This window comes from Nelumbo lutea, chromosome 4 (genome assembly GCF_056320005.1).
Source record: "Nelumbo lutea isolate HS-2025 chromosome 4, American lotus-T2T, whole genome shotgun sequence".
In the NCBI taxonomy this organism is placed as follows: domain Eukaryota; kingdom Viridiplantae; phylum Streptophyta; class Magnoliopsida; order Proteales; family Nelumbonaceae; genus Nelumbo; species Nelumbo lutea.
In genome coordinates, this window is record NC_142687.1 from 15,996,428 (window position 1) to 16,017,825 (window position 21,398).

The following is a 21,398-nucleotide window of genomic DNA, read 5'->3' on the forward strand; positions in this document are numbered from 1 at the left end:
ACGCTCATCCTATCATGCATTGGAAACATCTCCCGTAAGATTGAATCTACTCCTCACATAGGGCCTCACTCGCACCTCACACGTATATCATACCATGCATTGGGAACATCTTCCGTACTTATTAATCACGAGAGATGTTCCTAATGCACGGTGGATGTGCATGTGAGGCGCCCTCATGTGAGGAGCAGATCCCGTTCCATTTATTTATTATTATTAATGAAAAATGTTCCCTGTACACACTGAATGTGCATGTGAGGCGCCCATTTGGTACGAATAGATCCCGTCACGCGGCAAGAACATGAGGTTGGTGTGAGGTGTAGATCAGGACTCCATGAAAAGATGGTTACAAGCTTATCGCTAAAATTTAATAGGAGCCGAAGTTCTAGTGGAATCCGGATATGCTTTCACAGCACTCTGCTTCTTGTCCAATAAGTTGTTTCCATGTATCAACCCACAGATTACAACCACCTCTCCCAATGCATAGTTGTAATGTCTTATAGATGGAGCTTATGACTAGCAGATCCGAGCCCCTTTCACCAATCTCAAAACACGTCGCAACCTCGGGGACATGTACCGTACATTTCCTATTCATGCGAAATGTTTTCAAAACACGGTGAGATGTGCTGTAAGATCGGTGTGAGAAGCGCCCAGTGACGAACAAATCCGGATTAGGCAATTTGGGGACAAAACTAATTTTCCACGTGTGATATTCCGATTCCAAATCTACTTCTGTGAAGTCGGTGTAAGGCATGCCCTTGTACTGGAACGATCCGATTAAGCAGACCCGTTCCCCCTCTTTTATATAATATATGGAGGGAATGATGGGTTGAGCGACGGGCGACGGAGTTTCATCACCGAAAAATTTCTCATCGGCAACAGAAGCAAGCAGAGCCAGGACGGCTGGCCAAGAGAACCAAACCACATCTCTCTGCGAATTGTGAAATAATACCAAACCCTAACCCTCAACCGCTCTCTGCGTGCATCGTCCGCTATGGACTGATCTCTCCCGTCTTTTTCTCTATGTACGTGGAAGATGTCTCTGCGCCAGGGTCCCCAGAATTCATGTACTTAGAATCAGAACTGGTGGAAGAAAAGTAGGAAACCCTAGATATTTTCGATAACCTGAAATCCTCGAAGAGTGAAAGCTTCTCGCCGTGTTTGCTTACAGGTGATTCATTTTATTGAGTGGTCGTTCCTTCGGTTTCCTGATTTTGTTGTTTATTTTACTTTGGTCCATTGATTTGGTTATAGTGAAAAGATTATATATTCCGTTTAGTTTGTATTGTTTGTACTGATGAGGAAGAAATCCTAATTTGAGCGGCAGTTGTTTCAATAAACTATGGCTTTACCTATGTATGTGCGAGTTAAATTGGAGAAGAACTTGTTATGGGTTTCTCGTTATCTGATTATGATGCATACCAAGGAAAAACCTTAAAAATTTTAAGGCTAGTTTCCAATCGGCTCCAATTCAATTGATGTTATTCTTCAGAGTAAAATCTATAGACAAACATTTATTTTAAGTTTCATCCGCACCAACCGGTTATGCACTTATTGTAATTGAGGTGATACTTAGAATCCAGTTCGCGCTTAAAATATTTTGTGTTTTAGGCCGCAGGTTCTTGTGTCATTTAAGAAATTAATCTCTCTAGTGTGACTATGCTGTTCTAAGCACCCAGAGGCCAGAGTGCATTCTAGATTTTACTGCCTACTCTTTGCTGGATTTTGCATTTCTAGTTAGTTATTTTTCCTGAGTAGGCTGCAACTCTAATCGTTGGTTCTAGCAATTGCTCTTATCTATTCTGGAGAAAGACTGTATCTGAAATTCGATTTGTTTTAGTTGATTTCTGGGTGAACTCCATAGGTGGTGAGCATGTCAACTCCTGCAAGGAAGAGATTGATGAGGGATTTCAAGAGGTTGCAACAAGATCCTCCTGCAGGCATTAGTGGTGCACCTCAAGACAACAATATAATGCTTTGGATTGCCGTTATATTTGGGTAAGCATCCCCCCTATGCTTGTGATTTGATTGATTTTGGGTAGCCATTTGTACCTGCTTTATTAATGCATTTATCTTGGTTTTGCATTTCAGCCCTGATGACACTTCTTGGGATGGAGGTGAGTGAATTCTTGAATCCCCAATTTGACTAGAAGTTGATGTTAGATCATGTAAATGATGGATCATTTATTTTTTTCTTATTGAAGTCTTATATAGGGTTGCCTTGTTTTCAGCTGATATCCTCCCAAAAATTTTAGAAAGGAATATTCCTAATTGCTGTCCCAAAATTTGGGGATAAAACTCCATTTTGTAATTTTATTCTGATTTGTAGGTGTATGGGTTGCATAAGGGAGTACTCCTTTCCAACTTTATGATCATCGTGGCTTGATACTTACTATATTGATGTTGTAGCTCGATGGCTTACTCAACCCTAAAATCAGGAATATTCTTGTTTATCAATGTCCATAATGCACCTGAAATTATGTTCTGGAATCAAGTTATTGAATATATACTATGTGGTATATCATTGAATAATATGCTACCATTATTGATTCTAGCAGTTCTTAGGTTCATGACCTGTACTTGGCCTATTTTGTTTTACCGCAACGGGTTTAATTATAAAAAGATCTATTCAAGTGTTCAATTGACATATTTATGTTTATTTTTTCTGTTATGTATTTAATTGTAAGTTACTGAAAATTTATAAGAAAAGCATCCTTTTCAATGTTTCTTATGTTTACATCCTTTTACTTTAACTATATTGCTTTGTTCTTGTTTGATCTTTAGGCACATTTAAGTTGACACTTCAGTTTACAGAGGATTACCCAAATAAGCCACCAATCGTGCGTTTTGTTTCTCGAATGTTCCATCCAAATAGTAAGTTGAGAGCAAGAAGTACATTATGGACATTTGTAATTTCATTTAGGATCAATTGATTATTAGTTTTTATCAAACTATCATTCTTGTCCCTACTTGAAACCTGTTGTAGCTTGTAAGTCCGGATATTACATTTTTGTCACCACATTTATTGTGCTGCTATTTTTCCTTATAGCTGCATTTATTTCTCCTAAAATGGATGCAAATTTTTTTCATTCCAAAATATCTCAGCTGTTATTTCTTTTCTTTTAACAGTGAAAACTTTTTTCCACCCCTTCTTATTTGTTTTGGTAAAAATGGCAAGGAGAACAAAATTTTCATCATAGAAGGTGCAAAAGTATAGCTCAAGTATTTCAGGATGAAAATTTTTAACACATTTAATGCTGAAACATACAGCCTACATTTTTTCTCTAGGGTTTTTTGTTCTTGAGTAGAAAAGATACTGCCATTTCTTGAGTCTTTTTGGTTTCAAGTTTATACATTTACATAGAATAGTGATTTTAGTTTTATATCTCAAAAACATGGGTATCCTGTGCATTTCCTTTTAGTGCAGGATTATAGGTTTTCCATGTTTAGTTAATTGGCAACTCCAGATGGGAAAGCAACTCTGGATTTTAATTCAAGAGATGCTGTAGGAAAGAACTTTCTACTTGGTTCTCAAAAATATGTTGATTTCCTTCCTGGCTTGTACAGCCTCCTCCCTTTCCCTTTCTATTGTCTGTTCTTTGCTTCTCTCTCCTATCTCCCCTTCTCTTTTGCTCCCCCTCCCTCCTTTTTGCTTTCCTCCCTCCATCAGGTGTTGAGATATATTTTTTATATTGGTTATAAAAATTAAAGTTGGGATAATGAGTCAGCTTATGCAACTTCTAACTTCCTATCCTTTGAGTTTTGAACTTTACCAGTCTATGCCGATGGAAGTATCTGTTTGGATATTCTACAGAACCAATGGAGTCCAATATATGATGTAGCAGCTATACTTACGTCTATCCAGGTACAACTGATTCTTCCATTTTTGTTTGGTAACCATTTTACATGTTTTTTATTGGCAACTGTCCACTTTATTAATTAATATGAAAAGAATAATGGATATATACAAAGGTAATGTGCCAAGCACTCCAAAAGTCCCTAGGTAACCACTGTTACCTTACCCATTTGAGCTCTTCAAATTGTACATTACTAGAGAGTTGATTCCCTAGTAGTCACCCTCCTCAATGAGAATAATTTACTTGATGGATTTCCACATGGTTAAACTAGTCTATAACCTAAGGTGGTGTTTGATAACTGCAGAAAAAAATCTAAATTTAAAAGTGACTTAAATTGTTGGTCATTATTGGTTTATAATAAAATTTCTAACAATCAATCCAATTCCTATTCATCATTCCACAGATAAGTTGTTGGGAGCAGTGATTTAAAAGGCGCCTCGCCTAGGTCCTAGGCGCGCAGCACTTTCAAAAGACGCATGCCTGGAGCGCCTAGGCGTGTGCCTGATGCGCCTTTTGAAAATTGTATGCTTTTTTCGAACCTAGCGCCTAGGCTCCCGGATCACCGACCACGACCCTTGAGGCAAGCCCAAACAAGTCCATGTTAGGGTCTTAAATTCTTAATTCTCACACAAAAATAATGATTTTATACTTTTAATTGCCTTTTAAGAGGATATTTTATTAGGGCAACTCGTAGAATCAGGAATGTAATATATTTTACATCACATAAACTACTTGAAGTAATGCAACTGAGGAAAAAAAAGATTGTGGGCTTTACATGGTTGAAAATGTTTTATATGTTTGATTTTATTTTTAAATTTTCATTTGAATATGCTTTACATGTTATGTTTATGTATTTTAATTTTAGATAGTAGGTTTTTTAAACCACTAATTTTAAAACTTAAGTTTATATTTCTTATTAATATTATGTTTAATATTTTTTATTTTTTATTTTTGCATTTTTTTTATTTTTTTATATTTAGTTTTTTTTCTTTTGTATTTTTGCACCTTGCTTCAAAAAGTCTTGTGCCTCGGGCACAAATTGGCCCTTGCACCTTTTTTGCGCCTTGCACTTTTAAAACACTAGTTGGGAGTTACAAAAATACTGAGTGGAACGTTTTTAAATTTGGTATCTTTTCCTTAATTTTCTTTTCATCGCCTATTCTAGCAGTATCAAACCCCAGTTAAGTTATGGAATTGTACTTCTGTTTGTTCTTTCAATCATACTCAAATTTGAGGAGAGAGCAATACTTCTCAAACCATTTTGGTCTATGCTGGGAAGAGATTGTATCAGAAGTGACATGTTAGTAGGCTACATTATTGTCAATGATGAGAGTCTAATCCAGAGAATTTGTTGAGGGATCTGGCTTGATGAGGTAGTTAGCATGCATTCCCACGAGGGTTGGTCAGTGAACTTCCGTTAGTGCAGAAGAATGGCTAAGGGATAGAAGGACAAAATATGGGAAATAAATACTGCATGCATTTCCATGCAATTTGATGGCCTCATCATTGCATGGGATTCTTAGATTTTCCATATGATGGATTAAGAAGATTGCCATAGGTTCTTCAAGGTTTTGTTGCTAAACCAGGGGGATCTATTGTAACTTTGTATTTGATGGCAGGTTGAACCCCTTTCTCATTCAGTTAACAAGAGCCCCCAAAATTGATAGCTAATGAACATGTAAATAGAAAAACCGGCAAAGCTCTTTAATAATAATGTTATTTTTCCTCTCAAAATATGGCAAAACATCATATCTAAAGAACAATAGCATTTTGAATCTATTAATTTCATGCTTTCAAACATGACACTATAAGGTAACAAGTATTTTAATTGGACAATTTTATGTCAAATTAGCAACTAAATAGGGCTATAGTTTTACATTAACAAATATACAAAGAGTAACATAAAGAGAAAAAGAAATTCTATTTATTGTAAGAGAGAGAAAGTAGATGTACAAAAAGAATAAGCTCATTTTATTCTTTTATTCTTTCTTTTTTTCTCTTTTCAGAACTTTTGATCTTTTGTATTTCAATGGTAAAAACCTAAAACAAGCATAACTAACGTATAATATATGATAGCATGTGTCAAGACACATATTGATAGGATGCAGCCATAGTAATATTATAATAAAGCACCTGCCTTGTGATTTTTGTCCCCTAGGCAGGTGCCTAGTCAGTCACTTAGATGGGTGCTTTTTTGATTTACAAGTCAAGGCATTTAAGCTAGGCACCCCACCAAGGGTGTCTTATCACCTAGCCCACCTAGGTGGGCACTTAGCTGACACCTTCAAACAGGGTATGTTTTACATGTTTTCATGTTTTTGCATGATCTTGCTACATTGGCTATTATGGACTTTGCGGATTTATAGTGGCTTAACACGTACTTTTTATCTATACAAGTCCCTGTCATATTATACAAAGAAAGGGAGATGTTAATGCAGGAGATGAGTGCACTTCAAAAAAAAATGCAGGAGATAAGTGATCAGATATGGAATTTTGGACAATTTACTTATTGTATATTTGGATAGTGGGGGTGTTTTGGTCATTTTACACTTCGAGTTGGTGGGTAGGGTGGTCCAGCCCGATAGTATTATCTAGTCATATTTTTGTTATGTTTCAAGTTTTGGAGTAAGTGGTTAAGTAGTTCATCGATTATTTAGTTAAGCTAAAGAGTATGAAAGATAGAATCATAATTTTGAGTTTTGTTCGAGATGGTGTTTGAATGACCTAGAGAGTTTATATGTATTGTTGCAATAATGTGGTAAATGATCTGCATACGGCGAGTGATAACCCATAAACCCTAGTGGATTTTTTCTTCTTCTTTTTCTTTTTTTTTGATAGATCAAGTCCTCTTTCTTCTTTTTCTGTATCTTCTCATTAATTCTGTAAGCGGCCATCATAACCATCAGCAACCTACAAATTCTTCATCAAGAGATATTATTTAACATTTTTAAAATAAAGTGTTTGGCAGGGTTGATGCGAAAATTTTTAATTTGGTTTCATAGATCAATAAGTAGTCTAGGTAGTGCTTTGGCCAGACAAGAAGTGCAGAGGAAACAATTATTTTAGAAAAATATTTCCATAGAAAACTGATTGAAATGTAACTCGTAAGGGTGGAGAGGGTATGGTGGCTAGGGTCAGTGTATGTCTACTCAAGGGGTGCTAGGCAGACTTTCTGTACTTGTACACATTTCTTTCCTTGTAGTCAACAAAATTTGATTATTACTGATAAAAATGAGAGCAAGGAGTTAAATTGATCCAAGTATTTTTCTCAAGTTTACAATAAAATCTTAAAATTACTCATTTTAGTACTTCTGTCATTTTATACTAAACCCACTCCAATTTGATATTTTCTCTACTTATCAAAAGAAAAATACTTTCTTGATGAGGTGGATTATTCTTCCTTTTGTGGAAAACTTACTCATAATGCCTTCAAAATTAAATCACCTCATACAGCCATCATCATAACTAATTGTTTCTTGTTGTAGTCTCTGCTTTGTGACCCAAACCCAAATTCACCTGCGAACTCAGAAGCGGCACGGATGTTTAGTGAGAACAAACGCGAGTACAACAGGAGAGTTCGTGAAATTGTTGAACTGAGCTGGACGGCTGACTAGCAATTTTGGTTTGGGTGCTTTGGACTTGGATACCTTTTATTATATTGACATTTATAAACCGTTGAATTCAAAATTCCCTTTGACTTGAATCATGTCATTTTGCTTCCATTTGAAGGATGGGTGTTTGGCCACTTAGTCGATTTCCAATAAACTTGGCACGTTTCTTATCCTTGAGAAGAGTAGATGTATATAGAGCATCATGTGTATTCATTTGCGTTAATTGTCATCAGTTCACTTACATGCATCTGCATGATGATCATGATTGTTAACCTGTGTGCTTGGTATTTTTGTTTGTAATATTTTTGGCTGAATAATGGTTGGCACAATGGGGAGGTATTGTGGGTAATGGCTGTTTTCTGGGCTATTTGGGGCGAAAGAAACAGAGTTTTTGATCAAACACAATTGCAGGAAGAAAAGCTGATAAATACCTATAGATTGAATTCGGATTGCCTTAAATCTGAATTTGGACAAATAGTTACTTTTTGTAGCTCTAGATTCAGCCTATTCATGAGGCTGAAACTCTTTTTTTTTTCCCTCGTTACTCTAGTTGTTTTTGCTTCATCCCAGGAGAAGGTAATAGGCATTCCATGTCTAAAATGTTTCCTTTTTTGTAAATGAGAAGCAGTTGATTCCTAGTAAAACTTCTAACTTCCTTGGAAATTATTTTCCACTTACTCCCGTTGGATGGAAAAAAAAATTAAAATAGAAACATGGAAATAGACATCTAGAAAATCGTTTCCTGGGATATTGGTTAAAAATATGGAATAAGATTATGCTTAAGAAAGCCGTTTTTATTAAGACATTGTTTTCCGAGACCACCGGCAGAAAATGTTGTCCAAAATGGCTATTAACATGGAGGCAAGAGGTATTGGAAACTCTACTTGAGAATGAATGGAGTGGACGCTAAGGGTGTCAATGGTCCAGTCCAAAATCAATTCGGATGGATTGGATGGACCAAAAAGACAGTGGATTGGACCAATTCAGTCCAAAATCTTTATTAGATTGAATTGGTTTGATCCATCCGTAATAAATTTATATTGGATTTTGTTGGATTAAGTCAATATCCAGTCCATTGAAGATAAGAATATAGGTGTCAATGGACCGAATTTGGGTTGAAATCAATCTAAATTAAAAGAATTTGAACAAATTGGGCGGTCTGAACATTGAATTGGACTAGTCTAAAATGGTTCAAATTATTCATTGAATTGGATTGGACCTGGTCCATTTGTAATGGGCTCACACTGGACTGGATCGAATTGGACCAAATCCAGTCCAATCGACACCCCTAGTGGACACAAAACAAGTGTATTCATTTCTGGATATTGGAAACTCTACTTGAAAACTGATTTGGCTTTGACAGTTTAAGTTGTGAAATGAATTTTCCATAAAAATTCCATTTCCTGTATGTCAAATATGTCAATTTCTAGGGAAACCAATATCTGAAGTTCGGTTTTCTGCTTTGCCAATCAGTGAGACTACCATTCCTCTCTTTTCCCCAAGACTTCCCAATTCAATGATCGAACTCAACATTTCTTCAATTTCATTTGACGGTTGCTTTTCATGGCTATTAGTATTTGGTATTTGCTAGCTTAACCAGACAAAGCAAAGAACTCAATTTTAAACGTTCTCTCCCGGTCTCCCCTCTTCCCCTTTCACCTCTCTGCACAAGCTTATTTCATTTCTAGTTGTAGAACACTTAAAAAGGTTTGGTTAATTCGGGTTATTTTGTATCTATCACCAATGATGCATCAAATAAATAAAAGCAAACAACATATTACTTGAAGATAGTTTGTCTAGATATTATTCTCTTCCACAGTCCACAGTCAAAAACAAAAGTGGGGAACCCTCTTAAGCTGCTTGGTGTTTAAGAAGACTGGGGCCCACTATGAGACAGACAGGTCTCACTCTAAACAGTGGTTAAATCAAAATAAGCACAACCAACAGATTTCAATCCAACTAATTGAAATTTTCTGAAGGGCTACACAACAGGAGTAGCACATCCCCTAACTCATAAACAAACGAAAGAAAGAAATGAGAAAAAGGGGAAAAGTGCTTTGTTGGACTCGAGAAAAGATTTGATTATGATAATCTTCTTGTGACATAAAAGGTATATGTGAATTCCTCATATAGGTGTGGTGAGCATGGTTTTTAAAATCGGACTGGAAAAATCGGGAAGTGACTAGTTCTATTTTACCTCAGAATTGTTATTTTGCCAAAAACCATTGATTTGGTTAGCAAATTGTTGACTCAAACGGTCGAATCATTTGAACCGTCCAACGGTTTGGCCGTTTTTTTATTTTTTTTGTCAGAACGGGTTGTCCATTTGGTTCGAACGATCAGAACGTTTGACCTGGGAATCGGACCCCTGACCGGTTCGATTTTAATAACCTTGGTGGTGAAAATGCTTGTAGTTATTGAAAGAATAACTTCTAAAGGATATTTCATATTTACTTTAAGGGTAAATCACAAATAGGTACCCACTTTGGGGGAAGTGATATATAGGTACCCTAAACTTTCAATTGCAACACTTGAGTACCTTAACTTTCAAAAATAGACACTTGGGGTCTATCCATTAGTATTATGTCAATTAAATATTACATAATGTCAAAAAGGCCATTCTCATGTATTTTTAAAATCATTCTATGAAGTAATATCATCACTAGAGAATGTTGTGGTTAAAAAATTGGGAATTTGTCTAAAACTCACCATGAGTTTTCAACATTTCCCTTAAATTCACCACAACTTTTTAAAATGTCTAAAACTCACCATGTCAGTAAGTTTTTATTTTCCAAAACTCACATTCTGTTAGTGCATTGTTAATGCTTCTTAACAGAGGTGTCAATGCCAGCATGAATAACAATTTTCATGACAAAATTACCCTTGAATGGTGAGTTAGAGGAAAATGGTCTTTTTTATTTTTCAAATTTCTTGTTTTTTTTGCATTTTTAGTGTTTTGTTATAATTTCCAATGTTTTTATAATTTCTGTTTTTTGTTTTTACATTTTCTATTCTCTACAATCTATAAATTTTCCTATATTTTTTGTTATTTATTTATAATTTCTGCATTTTTCTATAATTTTTGGTGTTTTTTCTTCAATTTTGTTTTTCAATTTCTATAGTTTCTATAATTTGTAAATAATTTTTATTTTGTTTGTAATTTCTATAATTTTTTTATATTTTTTGTAATTTTTATGTATTTTATATTTAAAAATATTTTTTAAACTTTATCCTTTCTTTATGTCTAAATATTAAAATGATAATATAATAACACCTGCTAATTTATTTTGTATATATTTTATATTTATCTATGAAGGTTAAAATGGTAATAGATTAACACCCATTAGTCTGTTTAACATGAAGTTAATGACATGGTGAGTTTTAGATATTTTGAAAAGTTGTGATGAGTTTAAGAGAAATACTGAAAACTCATGATGAATTTTAGACAATTTCCCTACAAATTTTAAATATATTATTTGCTATCAATGTGAAAAAGTCATCATGAAAAAATTTGATTAATTAAAACTGATTTTAATAATACATAAAAAAATATTTTTAACATTATGTAATGTTTAACCGACGGAATGGAATTCTAACGGATGAACCTAATATTATTATTTAAAGTTCAATACTCAAATATTACAATTAAAAGTTGAGGATACTTATGTGTGTCAAATCCCCAAAAGTACCTATCTGTAATTTACCATTACTTATTTACTCTAATGTCGATAATTCTTTTGTAACTGTCATCTTTGACTTCACTTACTATTCTGTATATACTTTTCTTCTTTTTCTCTGATAGACTGATAAGCGAAAAGGTGATGGATGATTTATGAAAAGCGGTCAGTTTCCTGTACATACTTTTCTCTTCTTTTTCTCTGCTAGACTAATAAACGAAAGGGAGGTGATGATTTATGAAAAGCGGTCAGTCTGAGATTCTGGCCAAACCGTGTGAGCCCTACCACTCTCTTTGCTGAGAAATCTGAGACTATTAGAAATGAGTGATGAACACGTCAGGGTTGGCACTATTTACAAAGCGTGTGTAGGTGACCAAGCTTGCTGGGATCATCCCACTAAGGCACTAAATATAAACAGCCAAATCAGGCAAATCTTAAACCGGGGTGGATCTACTATTTGGTCGGCTCTCTTTTTGCAGGTGGGAACGGTGGGCCGATGCTCTCCGGTCCCCACTCCCACAGTCCCACCCAACAAAGAACGAGAAAATTTGAATAGCTTAATGAGTGTCTACTAGCTGTCTATGTTATAGCCCAGAGTTGCATATATTGGCCCCTACTGTAGTACAAAACAATCTTTACATGTATAAAAGATTTTTTCCGAAAAGCATCGATACTTATAATATTGTAAATTTCTGATTTTCACTGTAGAGTTATAAATATTTAAAATGTCAATAGTTTACACTTCATGCATCAGTATCTATTTAGGAATTAGCATCAATTCCGAACTAGTACATTACTTTGGGTCTATAAATTCTGACCTTGGGCTGAACTGTCATCCTCCTAAGATTTTTTTACCTATTCCTTCCTTTACCCACCTTTTCTAAGCACCGGTACAAGGTGGGCATGGGAATAAGGATGATGAGAATCAAAGGATTGAATGAATATATTTATATATCACTTTAGAGGGCCCCCAACCTATGGATGGTTTTGATCTACCACTACCACATTATACCTCTGTGCTACTCATTGTTATGTAAAAGAAAAAGGTAAGAAAATCTATACAAGATTTATAAAAGTTTTTCTATATTCCCTTTCTTTTCCTACATTTTCTTTCCTTCAAGTCAAACATAATCTTAAAGAAAAAGGCGTGATACTGAGCAGAATAGACCAAAATAAAGTTGGTTATATAAATCCAACGCTAAATAGGTGCCCCAGTAAATTTGTTCACTTAAAGGCCAACCAATACCTGCTCATTGGTTTGGTGACCCAGTATTAGTACCTGTCTATCTATTCAGAGGACTGCGACAGAAGAGAATCTAGACAGGAGTGGAGAGGTTATAGTTCCCTACTCCTAACACAGTCCTCTTTACCCCCTTCCCCAATCAGTGTTGTCAGGCCTAGACCAGAATGGATGGTTGGACTATATATTCAGATTTCAGAGTTAAAATTACCAGTTTTCCTAACTGTCGGAGTTCTTGTGCTGATTGTTTAGCGAGCTTCATCATGGAACTTAATAGGAGTCCTTGAGCTCCTTCCACCACCCTTTGTTATTGTTTTTTTTTTTGTTTTTCCGTGAACCCTTTATTCATGGAAAAAAATTTGAGGCAACACTTTGCCATGTGAGCGACATAAACCCATCTTTTTTAGATACAATTTACCTTAAAAATTACAACTTTTGACAAGTACCAACACAACGTCGGGCATATGGTAGAATAAAGCAAGTTTATGTAGAGAAGCTGCCTATTTAATCCAATTAGTAAACCTTTTCTTAATAAAATTTCATCAGTTTTTTTTTTTTATGGTTTTCAAAACTGAATGCACCAGATGGTTGGATCGGAAAAACCAGGAATCAATCAGGTGATTGATTTTGCTTTTCCTAAAACCGGAATTTCTTCAAAAACCATTAATTTTGATTAATAAACTGCTGATTCGGGTGATTAACTGTTTGAATGATTTTGACCATTTTTTATTTTTTTATTTTTTGTTAGAACGGATTAATCATTTAGTTTGAATGATCAAACCATTTAACCCTGACCGGTTTGATCTCTACATCGGTTTTAAAAACCTTTTTTTTTTAACCTCTTTCCTTTTAGCAGGGACTCACCAATTGGACCATTCAACCCACGATCCACTAGCCTTAGAGAGTTAATGTCTGTTCCAATTTTTGTCAACATCTCCTCACAAATAATATAAATAGAGACCTCTTGAAAACATGGTTGCATGCCAATCTAGAAAGTTCATTATCTGACAGCTGGTATGCTTTTCCCTGATAAAAAAAAGGTGGCAGTGTATAGTAAGCCTATTAAAGCTTTGCCTTTAGCTTTGTAGTTCATATAAGCCAAAAGTAATCTGTGTTCCCCATCCCAACTCCCAAGAGAGCTTTATAGTGGCAAATATCCATCATTTGCATCAGTGTAAACATGGGTGATGCACCATTAGCATGTTAATGTTCCTTCAGATCTACTTTGCCAACGAATTCCAGGTAAACCAATGCACGAAACTCTGGGTTTGGGATTAAATGATTAGTGAATCAGAAGACAAAAACACTCTGGGTCTGGGATTCGAGTTGAATGCTAGAATGAATACTGCTACAAATAAAGTAAAAGGGACAGTGTTATTCATCCAAAAGAGCCAAACTATGACGGTAGTTGGGTTTATCAACGTCTGTCAGAGAGGACTGAGGAGAGGGAGAGAAGAAGATAAAGACTTTCTCATTTTATGGTAATTGGTAAGATGGATTACAATCATACCTGCTACATGTATACAATTTTATACCACGACGACGATGACAATGACGGGGAGAATATATACGTAGTTATGTACGTTTACTTGAATTTTGGAGGGTTGAGTGTCGTCATGACAATACTCAATTGGCAAAAAGAAAATAAAAAGAGGGGGGGAAGGAGGCAGTGATTGGGACGGCTGAGTACTAGCCCAGAAAAGCCAAACACATCTCCATGAAACATCAAACCCTAGTTCTGCGTCGATCGTCCGCTATGGAGATCTTTCTCTGATCTTTTCTTTCCTTTTTGTTTATATATCTTCTTCTTCGAGTTTTTCTTTTTTATCGTCCGAAGCCCTGTAATTCATACTTACTTAGAATCAGAACCGGTAAAAGGAAACCCCAACCTTGCACAGATAATAGTAAACCCTTTTAAGTGTCAAAGCTTCTCGCCGCGTTTGATAACGGGTGAGACATTTTTTTATCAATTGATTGCTCCTTTTTCTTTTCTTGATTGATTTTGCTCGTCTCTTTTAGTTTGATTTCCGTTGATTTGGTTATAGGGTGATTTTAGTTTAGAAAAAAAAGTCTCATTTAGAATAAAGGGGCACTATTTATTTTCCTTCGCTTTTGTATTATTTGCTCTGATAAACAAGGAATTCTAATTTTGGCTGTACTTGTTTTGATAAACTATGGACCTGGTTTTGTCTCTGGTATATTTAAGTTAGATTGGGGAAGAACCTCATGTATTGGATCCCGGTGTTCTGATTATGATTCATATTATGCCAATTTTAAATCCTTAAAAAATATTAGTTAAACCGAGGTATTCTACATGTGATGATGCTTCATTGTTTTTTAGCTATGTGGATCAAATTTAATTCTTGTTGGTTTCCAGAGTTAAGTAAGCTACAGCGATAGCTTGCGCAGAAAAAGCTATGTTACATCGACTTTTTTTTTTTCCTTTTGTTCTTTTTGCCACTGGTAACAACTAGTGTTACAGTTCTTGTAACTGGGACAGTACTCATAATCAGATAATCAGTAAAAGCCTTTTGTTGGGGATTTAGCTAGCAAATTCTTTTGCCAGTTTGAGAAATTGAGGTCTTGACCATAGCTTGTTTTCAGAAATTGAGCTCATTCTTATATTGGATACATTTTTTCCCCTTTTTAATTGGGGAATGAATGGGGTATAATTTTCCTGGACCATCCTTTGGTATTTTTGCAAAAGTCCATTTTTTTGAACGGCTGTTTCTGATATTGGATTTTCCCCCCTTTTGGGTTGGCTTCTGGTTGAGATCCATAGGCGGTGAGGATGTCGACTCCTGCAAGGAAGAGATTGATGAGGGATTTCAAAAGGTTGCAGCAAGACCCTCCTGCAGGCATCAGTGGTGCACCTCAAGACAACAATATAATGCTTTGGCATGCTGTAATATTTGGGTAAGTATGATGTAGAAATGCTTTTTTACATCTTGGTCTGGTTGTTTTTTTTTTTTGGTTCTGGACCAGCCTTATTGATGCTCTGTTTTGGTTTTGCATTTCAGCCCTGATGACACTCCCTGGGATGGAGGTGAGTCAATCCTTGAACCCCACATTTGACTTGAAGAGGATGTTAAATCATTTGTCAGATTGTTCATTTCTCTTTGTCAACTTATCTCTTATTTTATTGTGGCTTGCTTGAGATGTGAAGTCCTTCACGTTTTTTTTTAGGTGATAAGCCATTGACTTGTTATTTTTTAGTTACAAATAGATGACCAAGTGTGTTAGGTTAAGTGATGTACTGCAATACTGCATAATGCAAAGCTTAACCCTCTGTTTGACCTACAATATTTAAGGTGAATTTTTGAAAAAACTTTTCTCATTTTCCTAAGCACTGGTCCACCTAAGGCAAGTTGTCACCCAAGAATTAGGAAGTCACTACCGGCATTGGAATCTGGAAAGCTAGATTTGTTCTTCTATGCTTTCTTTCCCTTTTCTATGTTTGCATCACTCATCTTGAAATACAGGGATAAGTGCCACTAATACCTATACATGTAAAACTATTCTTTAGAATGAGTCTTTTATGAGGTTGATTATTGAATGATCTGCTACCGAATCATTACTAGCATTCTTAGGCCTAGAACTTTCTCTTGGCCTATTTTGTATTTCCATAATGTATAAACAATTCAACATGGCCAGGGGTTTATTGGATCTATAATTCATTTGTGGGTTTTGATTTGCTGATATCTGTTGGATTATAAGGTTGTTGCAAATTTTAAGAAATTGCCACTTCTAAAGTCTCTCCCATTAGCATGATTTTACTTCCTTGAAAATATTTTTATTTGAATCTTTCAGGTACGTTTAAGTTGACACTTCAGTTTACAGAGGATTATCCCAATAAACCACCTACAGTGCGATTTGTTTCTCGAATGTTCCATCCAAACAGTAAGTCGAGAGCAAGAAGTGTAAAACATGTTACTATAATGCAATTTGTGATGAGGTCGATGTTCTATTAGTTTTTCATTCTTGGCCTCTAATTGGAGCATGTAATAAGCCAGAAATTAAATATCATTAGTTATATATCTCATGCTGCAAAGTTTCCTCAGTTTTTTCTTGCATTTACTGTCTTTAAATGAAGTAGCACTGGAATTTCTTGGGCCCTTTTGGTTTAAGTTTATACATAGGATGAAGCAATGCATTTCCTTTAAATGCTTGGTTTTACATTTTCCATGCATAGCAACTAACACTCTACATAATAAAGCAATATTAGGTTCCAGTGCAAGAGGGTAAAGCTACAGAAAAAGCAAATTTGGTAGTTGACTCTTAAGCAGTGATTTAAAAGGTGCACCCGCACAGGCGAGGCACATTTTGGGGCAAGCCTGAACAAATCTATGTTAGCGTTTCAAATTCTTATTTCTCACATAAAGGAGAACCCCCTATTTGCTAATGTTGTTCATTCATTCATTGCAATAAAATATCTTCTTAAAAGGCAATGAAAGTTATAAAGTCGTTATTTTTTATGTGAGAAATAAGAATTTGAAACCCTAACATAGACTTGTTCGGGCTTGCCTTGAGGGGCGTGGTACAAAGGCGACCCATAGAATGAAGAATGCAATATGTTTTACATCACATAAGCTACTTGAAGCAATGCAATTAAGGAAAAAAAGAGATTGTGGGTTTTACATGCTTGAGAATTCTTTATATGTTTGCTTTAATTTTTAAATTTCCATTTGAATATGCTTTACATGTTATGTTTATGTATTTTAATTTTAGATATTAGGTTTTTTAAAACATTTATTTTAAATTTAAGTTTATATTTTTATTAACATTATATTTAATATTTTTTGGCATTTTTTTGAAAATTCTGACTTTTTTATTTTTTAGTCTTTTTCTTTAATGTTTTGCGCCTTGCTTAAAAAGGCGTGCACCTCGCCTTGCGCCTCAGGCACAAATTCCCTTGCTTCTTGCACTTTTAAAACACTGCTCTTAAGTATATTTTGTGAGCGTATAAGCCTTCTCTCCTCCCTTCTCTGTTTTTCCCTGCTTCATCTCTCCACTCTCCCTCATGTTGAGTGGTGAAACCTAATTTACATTGGCTAAGACAGGTTACAGTTGGATATTTATTCAGCTAGCACAATTTCTAACTATTTTCTCTTTCGATCTTGAACTTTGCCAGTTTATGCCGATGGGAGTATCTGTTTGGATATTCTACAGAACCAGTGGAGTCCCATTTATGATGTAGCTGCTATACTTACATCTATCCAGGTACAATTGGTTTTTCTATTTGCTGTTTGGTGGATATTTAAATCTCTTTATATATAATGGAGTTAATTGAGAATGATTTGCCTGATTGACTTTCACGGTTTTTTTGTTTTTTTTTAATTGGCCTATGAATGAAAATAAATGATTACTACCTTACAATCCAAGTAATGACATTTGATCTCATATAATTTGTTTCCTTTATTGTATTAAGTTCTATTTAAACTGTTCCGCTCTAGGCTAAGAGTGGTAAGATGTTGAATTGGAGCTTTGGCATGCTAGTAGGCTATGTTGTCATGACTGGAGTAGGATGTCCTCACTTCTCCTATGAAAAACCATGGCAATCAAATTTGCAGACCTAGGACAGCATTTCAATGGAATATGGGCTCCACTATGATATCAATGATCTTGCCTAATCTTGACCACGATCTCCAAGGGTTCTCTCTCTCTCTCTCTCTCTCTCTCTCTCTCTCTCTCTCTCTCTCTCAATGACAGATTTGTATTAGTAAAAAGTTTGAAGAAACTATATGCTCCAAGAGTGCATAATAGCCCAAGGTAGCCCAAACCCCTGTAGGAGGCCTAATTTACCGAGTTATAGAAAAAGTATTCATTTCCAGATGAAAAAGCATTTATTCTACCTTGTTATCAAACGGCCCTAGAATTACAAAACTGAGGATTAATTTTGCTAGCTAACCAGTATTACAGTTTGCTAAATTGAATAAAGAAAGGATCAAGTCTGGAACTCAGGGGCAAGGTGCCAACCAGCTGGTTGGTAAGGTCTCCTGCTGGTTGTGGCAGAGGCTTGGGATCAAATCTTGCCTGTGCTTGGGTTGGGGGGGTGTTATGGGTTGGGGGGATGGGCTACCCCCATTGTGTAGCCCTTCAGAAAAAAAAAAAAGTCTGGAACTCAGGGACATCAGCTGTCTAAAATATAAATATAATTAGACAATGAAGCCTACAAGGGCTTTTGTGTCTTGACAATGTTGCTGACCAATCTTATTCTGATAAATGTTCTTCATGTACAAAGTTGAATTTTCTCAAGGAGCTTGGTTGCCTTTGTTTACTAAAAAGATACTTTTAGTTCTGTTGCGACTTTCACCCCTAGATCTATCTTTTTACCCATTTACTGTCTTTGAGGCTCTGACCACCTTGCCATTGTTCCTGCACAATGACAAACTGGACTTTTTAGTAAACAAAGGCAACTGAGTCCACTGAACAGCTCAGTTGCTGGATAGCTAAACTGCTTCAGAAAATCTTTTGTTCTTATAATTTTGAGCTCAACTGTGACCATAAATTTTCTATTTTATTTCAGTGTTATTGTACTTGGATTAAGAACATCTAAGAGGGATGGCAAAGTCTGCCATGAAATTAAACACAGAAATTTCTCAATCCACAGAGGACAATAGTTTACCACCACTAGGAGCTTGAGCAAAGCACTAGATGATTATTGGATCTGAAAAACGGTTATTCTCCACTACTTTTAATGAGTTGCAGATATTAGAATCATCTTTGACCACTATAGTTGTGTTGTTTGTCATGGTTGGTGAATGGTTTTTGGATACACAAGTAAACTTTCCTTGGCGAGAGGAGAACCATCTATAGCAGTGTAGCACGCTTTTCTAGTAGTTTGTAGTAGTTTTTCATTCTCTATTTTTCTCCCAGCAAGGTAACCAACTTGGATATTTTGGGCAACAAACCATGCCCCTTCTTGGGTTCATCAATACAAGTGCACCACATCTCTCCTGCTTATCCTTGTTTCATGGCTCAATCCCAGTTTCTTTGCTTATCCTCTCGGATGGTTCATTAAGCCTTCATCTGCTAATGATGCCAGTGGTATATAAATCTGATATTCACAAACCCGCCCATGTAATGTGAGTGAACTAAATAGCTGGGTGTAGCATAGTATGGTGTACAAATGTATGCCAACCTGTCTGAACATGCCATACATCTGAGCAATAGATTTATTCTTCCTTGATGGAAACGAATGTATAGGTGCTCTTGAATGTATGGGTCTCCCTTGCTCTTTAGGTTCTATCTTTGGAACATCTAATTATATTTGATTGAGTAGTTTGAGTCATGGTTTTCGAACCGTTGTTGGCCCAGATGGTTGGGCCGTTCGGCCCGGAAACATCTAGACAACCAGTTCCATTTCACTCTTAATCCATTCCTTGCAAAAACCTGACTTGGTCAGTGACCTGTTGACCCAGGTGGTCAAACCATTGACTTGTTTGACCCAGACAATGGTTTTTGGCCATATTTTTATTTTTTAAATTACAACTAGCTGTCCATTCAAACCAGACAGTTGAACCGCTGACCTGAAAATCGGTGGCCAAAGTGGTTCCTGTTCTGGGTCAGTTTTTAAAACATTGGTTTGGGTTATTAGGGCTGCAGGACTTGCCATATGTATTCTTTTTAATGAAATTGAGAATTTGAGATCCACTTTGTATTGTGTCAGTTCAAACAGATAGAGCTCTGGATACAACATTTAGAGCATTGGTTGTAATAACTTGGATATGGTAATTGCCATATGTATCAGTGGAGTGCGAGACCCATTGGTGGTTAATATCTTTGTAATATGGTACACGTGGCATACACCCATATCTATCTACTGTTGGTCCTGTAGCCTCACATCCTAGATACGCTCTGTGGTTGTACCTGGAACTGTTATTTTTGTGATTCTCACTTCTCAACCGTGAACAATTTCTAGTTGTTATCAAATGTTACGTTTAGTTCAGGGACGTCATTTTAGCTATTTACATATCAGAGATATCGGAGCTGTTGTCATTTTTATCTATTTAGTTGACCAAGGAAACTTTTCTGGTAACTCGGGTGGTGGCCCAATGTGTTATTTTCCAGTCCAATACTTAGTGTTATTTTTCAGTCAAAAAGTATGTGACCTTTATTTGGTATTAGTGTAGGGATATGTTCTCTTTCATGCACCAGTTCACTTATGTTTGCTTTGTGATTGTAGTCGTTGCTTTGTGATCCAAATCCGAACTCACCTGCGAACTCAGAAGCTGCACGAATGTTCAGCGAGAACAAGCGTGAGTATAACAGGAGAGTACGTGAAATTGTTGAACAGAGCTGGACAGCTGACTGACTCCTGATGTGGTGCTTTGAATGTTTCCAAGGATTTGAGAATGCCCGAGTAGTGTTGAAAACCATTATATTGTTAACTCTATTCTACTCCAATTATAGTATATGTTTGCTTCCTTTCGAGGACGGATGATTTCAGAGAAACCTGGTAAATTTATGTCTGGGTTCATGTACAGGGCATTATCTGCATCACTTGCTCTGAATTCTAATTAATTTCAATGGTTCAATTACATGCATCAGCATAAAGTAACATGATCACTATCTTGTGCTCGAGTCAATTTGCAAATGATATTTATGGTAGAATAAAGGTTGGCAGCGGGGTTAAGTATTTATCCTGGGTAGGCTTGTGGGGGCAGTGCTTGTCAGATGGGACACGTGCATTGGCCCGAACCTCTTTTACTTGCCACCTGTTCCATATTTCAAGCATAGAGAAGAGACCCATCAGAATCAGCATCAACCAAAGACCGTAGCCCTCAGATTATAATGTATTTAATTAGATTACGGAGAGTTCTCTAGAGAGAACCCCCAGCCATATGAATGCTGATCTGAAACAGGTGGCAAGTAATTGGGAGGGGCTTAAAGGACTATCTTCGGTTTTGTGCCCTCACCCCCTACCCCCACCGAGGCCCAGGCCCTAGAGCCTTCAGCCTTGGTTGCCTTAATACGACTTTGTTTAACATTTCACATTTGAGATGGGAAGACACGA

The 21,398-nt window shown here is 36.1% G+C and overlaps 2 protein-coding genes across 6 annotated transcripts; both read left to right on the forward strand.

The window, feature by feature from the left end:
* Positions 1-300: 300 nt before the first annotated feature.
* LOC148854171 (ubiquitin-conjugating enzyme E2 2-like) lies at positions 301-7,737 on the forward strand. Of its 2 annotated transcripts, none has more exons than XM_088983425.1 (6): positions 301-1,168; positions 1,838-1,995; positions 2,089-2,114; positions 2,782-2,871; positions 3,774-3,862; positions 7,340-7,737. In XM_088983425.1, the coding sequence occupies exons 2-6, from the start codon at positions 1,871-1,873 to the stop codon at positions 7,466-7,468; spliced, it is 459 nt and encodes a 152-aa protein (XP_088839551.1). In that variant the 5' UTR covers positions 301-1,168; positions 1,838-1,870; the 3' UTR covers positions 7,469-7,737. The 2 variants fall into 2 exon arrangements, with proteins under 2 accessions (XP_088839551.1, XP_088839552.1); XM_088983426.1 differs by having other exon boundaries at positions 1,862-1,995.
* A 5,625-nt stretch (positions 7,738-13,362) lies between these two features.
* Positions 13,363-20,950, forward strand: LOC148854172 (ubiquitin-conjugating enzyme E2 2-like). Of its 4 annotated transcripts, XM_088983428.1 has the most exons (7): positions 13,986-14,332; positions 14,987-15,048; positions 15,165-15,298; positions 15,403-15,428; positions 16,193-16,282; positions 17,514-17,602; positions 20,568-20,950. In XM_088983428.1, the coding sequence occupies exons 2-7, from the start codon at positions 15,040-15,042 to the stop codon at positions 20,694-20,696; spliced, it is 477 nt and encodes a 158-aa protein (XP_088839554.1). In that variant the 5' UTR covers positions 13,986-14,332; positions 14,987-15,039; the 3' UTR covers positions 20,697-20,950. The 4 variants fall into 4 exon arrangements, with proteins under 4 accessions (XP_088839553.1, XP_088839556.1, XP_088839555.1 ...); XM_088983427.1 differs by lacking the exons at positions 13,986-14,332; positions 14,987-15,048 and adding an exon at positions 13,363-13,624; XM_088983430.1 differs by lacking the exons at positions 13,986-14,332; positions 14,987-15,048 and adding an exon at positions 13,503-13,870.
* Positions 20,951-21,398: the final 448 nt, after the last annotated feature.